This window comes from Mercenaria mercenaria, chromosome 6, assembly GCF_021730395.1.
Source record: "Mercenaria mercenaria strain notata chromosome 6, MADL_Memer_1, whole genome shotgun sequence".
Lineage (NCBI taxonomy): Eukaryota > Metazoa > Mollusca > Bivalvia > Venerida > Veneridae > Mercenaria > Mercenaria mercenaria.
In genome coordinates, this window is record NC_069366.1 from 67,771,612 (window position 1) to 67,776,007 (window position 4,396).

Consider the following 4,396-nt stretch of genomic DNA (forward strand, 5'->3'; position numbering starts at 1 on the left):
AAACTGAGTGAGAGGTGGACTTGCGTATAAATATCTTAAAGAAGGTATAGAAGGATTTGTGGTGACGCGGTTCAGCAAAAACACACCAGAATTCTTAGTGGGGTAAACCACATTGCTGGGCCCCTCTGTAACCAATGCTGTCTAAGAAATCTGAGACCGATACATAGGTGTGAGAGGGATCCTGTAACCGACAGTAACACATGTTATTGGGCCAGTCCAACTGCCTCTTTTCAAAGAAACGCCCATGCCATTTGAAAGTATGTGACAGAATTTTGGAAGACATACTTGAATGTCATGGGTCCACGCCACCCACTCCAAACTGGAAAATACAGATACTCAGAAATGGTGTACAGATCCATGGGAGATTGCCAAATGTTTCATCAATGCACCGGGATATTCAGACAAGTCAAAGGCAGCTGATATTGACACTCCGGGGTTGCTTCATCTTTTTATCAACAACACCAGTCTTCAATCGCACTTGTCAGACAGCATTAATGGGAGTAACACCTTCAGAAAGGTTTCAATAAGATTTGTTTTCTAAACATTAAGCAACTATTTCACTTACGAATCGCATTAGATATTCTTATTTCGTAGTTAATGTTCCTGAATGATAATTTGAAAGTCATACTTTTAAGCAGTACAAGTCAAGAATTCAGAAAAATAAAAGTTTATATTCACTTATTGACTGAAATGTAGGACACTGTTAGAAAACCGTTTCATTCTTTCTTGGTTATAATGATTACAGATGGCATCAGCACTGTATAAATACATCACTTCTATTAAAGCAACTCGTCGGCAAAAATCGAAAAAATGTTGGTAACATGCATACCTATCGTGTCACAGCCTGGTCATGCATGACCATCGGGGCATAGCCTTCTCATGATCTTGCATGACTTTCGTGTCACAAGCTAACCATGCATACCTATCGTGCCACAGCTTGATCATGAATGACCATCGCGTCACAGACTGGTCATGCATGACTATCGCGTCACAGCCTGATTATGAATGACTACCGAGCCCCAGTCTGGTTATGTATGATTATCATTTCACAGCCTTAACATGCATGACTGTCGTTTCACAGCCTGGTCCTGATCATGCGTGACTATCGTGTGTGACTTTGTTGACAAAGCCTGATGATGGCAGTGCGTGACTCTCGTGTCACAGCTGGATCATGCATAATTATCGTGTCACAGCTAGATCATGATCACGCATGATTATAGTGTCAAGGCCGGATCATGCATGACTATCATATCACAGTTTGATCATACATGCCGTTCGTGTCACAGTCCGATTATGCATGACCATTGAGACACAGCCTGATCAAGCATGGCTATCGTGTTACAGCCTGATTATACATGACTAGTGGCATAACACGATTTTCATTTCACCCGCAAGGCCTAATTACGACTTGTTTACCACAGCCTGAATTTGACTTTTATGTTACAGTTTTGAAATTTTGATACACAAGTGTCCCTTCCTATTCACGACTTTGTTACAGTCTGATACTGTCTAGTATATTCAAGTCACACAATGACTTTTTTATTATTACAGTTATGATATGGTATAATTTGTTCATGACTTATGTGCGTCTGCCAGATCATGTCATTCTATAACAGCTTGAATTCAGTGTTGTTATATTTTCTGGTCCTCGGATCAAGAAATCTATTCATCACCTGTGTAAAAATGTTTCGCTAAAGCCACTGCTTGTGGGCATAAGGGGTATTGCACTTCCCATTACCTCCCATGAACAGTCTCAATCAAACCGAGTCTGCTATTATTTTCCTTTGTTGCACCAAATGCTTCCAAACGATCTTCTCACAAATTTTATTGTGTGATCAAGACTTCTATACAATAGACGGATCATACCTCGGATGTCTTTGCCAGATCATTAAGTTTATGAAATAGACTGATAACGAATGAAATTTTGTTATAAACCAAATACTGTCAACATCTGGCAACATCTGGTGATTTCTTTGGTGTCACAGCCTGAGCATGACTCGTATGATACAGTTTTGGCACATATGTGTCCATGATTGATAATGAAGTTTTACACCCTGATCATGACTTTGAGTGGTAATTGCATGAGTTTCCAACACGATTCTGACTTATTTGTAAGATAAACATTTTGGTAAAACCAGTAAACCGTCTTATTATAGCGTGAACGTGTAGCTCGTTTTGATTTTATCCCTATCATACTGATTCTATTTATATCATCAGGTTCTACAAGGAAGAAACGAATTGGTCCATTCATCGACAATGGAGCTGGAAGACAGAAAACTGGATGAATGTATAGACAACATCATAGCAATTCTTGAGGATGAGAAAGAATTGAAAGCAAGAAGCGATGCTCAACAGGCTGTTTTCAAGCTCAGACAGGTAGTGTAATGTATGAATTATTATTTACACATTATAAAAGGGCAGAAATGAAAAACATAAGCATATAACTTTCATTAAAAAATCTCTCAGATTATCAGCAGATTTAGTGAATGCATGATTGTTATATACTGATAATCATATGTATGCCCTTTAAACAATCTAAACTTTATTGTTAGTTAAAGCAGGAAAGCTTTATCATTACTACACACAACGAGATTGAAGTGTGTAGAGATGCATTAGCCTCCGTTATAAACAAGACAGGGGAACTAAACCAAACAATTCGAGACGCTAAAGATGACATTGATAAGAAACAAAAAGAAGCTACAGATGCTTTGGAGGACGCAACAAAATACATTAGTGAAAAACAAACAGAAATTACCAACGCTATTCAAGGAGCAAAAGATGACATTCATAAGAAACAAACAGAGGCTGTAGAAGGTATAATACCTTAACCTGCTAGATTTCCATAACTTTAATCTTTTAATTTGGTCAGTACCATTAACTGTTAAAAGGGATGCTAACCGAAAAGATACTAACTGAATAGCGAGCAGTGCAGATCATAATCAGACTTCACGGATGTGCAGGCTGATCTTTGTCTGCACTGACCGCAAAGGCAGAATCACTTGCGGCCAGCAGGCTAAGGGTCAAAGACGCAAAATATCACTTAAGTAGTAAACAAAAGAAAGTTACAAACACCATTTGAGACGCAAAAATGACATTAGTAAGAAACAAAGAAAAGCTTTTGACGCTATTGAAGACAATAAAAAGAGAAAAAACATTTATAAGAAGCGAAAAGATATTTTTATAGGTGCCACGCCAACTTATACACGTACATACAATATGCGCTATTAAATGCGCAAAAGATGTCGTTAATAAGAAAGAGGCTATTAATGCTGTTGAAAGCTTTCAGCTTTTTAGGTTATTAATTGCACACCACTCTATGCCAATCACTTATTAGACGGGACCACAACCTCTTCCTCCTATTGATGTCATCCTTGTTATGAGTGCGTTTGACATGGATTCTGTTTTTTATCTAAATCTATTTATCTGGCATATTTTTATTTGTGTGATGTTGATCTTTCTTAATAAAATAAATTTTATTATTTTATTCTTTTGTATTGTTAGTTTTTCCTGATGTCTGTGTATACCATGTAAAACTGCATATATTCCGAAATAAATAAATTATTATTATTATTGAAGACGTAAAAGCTGACATTGGTGAAAAAAAAGAAGAAACTATAGAAGCAATTACAGATATTACACAGAAAGCACTGCAAGACGCTCTGCAAAAACTGGACGAACAAAGTTTGTGCAAAAGAGTTAGACGACTTGAATTAGACAACTGTACTTCGAAACAGGTAAACTCGTTTTTCTTTGACACGTTTTGAAAGTTGTTAAAGGCTCACAATGCTTTTGTTTATAATGTTGCTGCGACTTGTTTGGTTATGACCATCCTCAGGATCTTACATGTCTGCTTGTGTAAGACTGTTGGAAAATCATCCTTCGACAAACACCCACTTGCCACTACGCTCTAAATAGATCTGGGTATTTCGTGGTATTATTTTAAAGAATATGACGTTATAATGGTGCTAGTAATGTACGATGTCACTTAAGTGCACGTTATTAAGGTCAAGGTTTTTTTACCGTGAGACAAAGAGGCATATCCATCCCCTGCACGTGATCGTACAAATGTACATTTTTCCTGTTAGGTAGTCAAGAAAGTGTTTTCTGTTTATTCCGTTGTTGATGATTATCTCCTTTTATGGCTTCATAGTCGCAAAACTCTTTAACGATCAGATAATAGATTTGATCGGTTATTACATCTTCATAACCACATTATAATTTAAGATACACATGCAGTCGTTACTAACTAAAAGAATTTCTAAAAATTGTCAGGTTGTTATTATTTTTCAGCGACTTACATTACTGGAGAGTAAAGTAGACACATTAGACAACGTACGTCGCAATCATGAGAAACAATTAGACTATGTTGAAAGAAAACAAGGTAACTAGAAATAGT

General features: G+C 37.0%; 1 protein-coding gene across 1 annotated transcript; it reads left to right on the forward strand.

Annotated features, from left to right (window-relative positions):
• The first annotated feature begins 223 nt into the window (after positions 1 to 223).
• LOC123550081 (uncharacterized) lies at positions 224 to 2,828 on the forward strand. The gene is made up of 3 exons (XM_045338521.2): positions 224 to 517; positions 2,218 to 2,376; positions 2,553 to 2,828. The coding sequence occupies exons 1-3, from the start codon at positions 290 to 292 to the stop codon at positions 2,826 to 2,828; spliced, it is 663 nt and encodes a 220-aa protein (XP_045194456.2). The 5' UTR covers positions 224 to 289.
• Positions 2,829 to 4,396: the final 1,568 nt, after the last annotated feature.

Bases quoted from the DNA above. Each gene is read 5' to 3' on its own strand.
- LOC123550081 (XM_045338521.2), top strand. From the start codon at position 290: ATGTCATGGGTCCACGCCACCCACTCCAAACTGGAAAATACAGATACT. The intron at 518-2,217 runs GTTTCAATAAGA...TTATATCATCAG, and splicing joins GGAGTAACACCTTCAGAAAG to GTTCTACAAGGAAGAAACGA. The intron at 2,377-2,552 runs GTAGTGTAATGT...CTTTATTGTTAG, and splicing joins CTGTTTTCAAGCTCAGACAG to TTAAAGCAGGAAAGCTTTAT.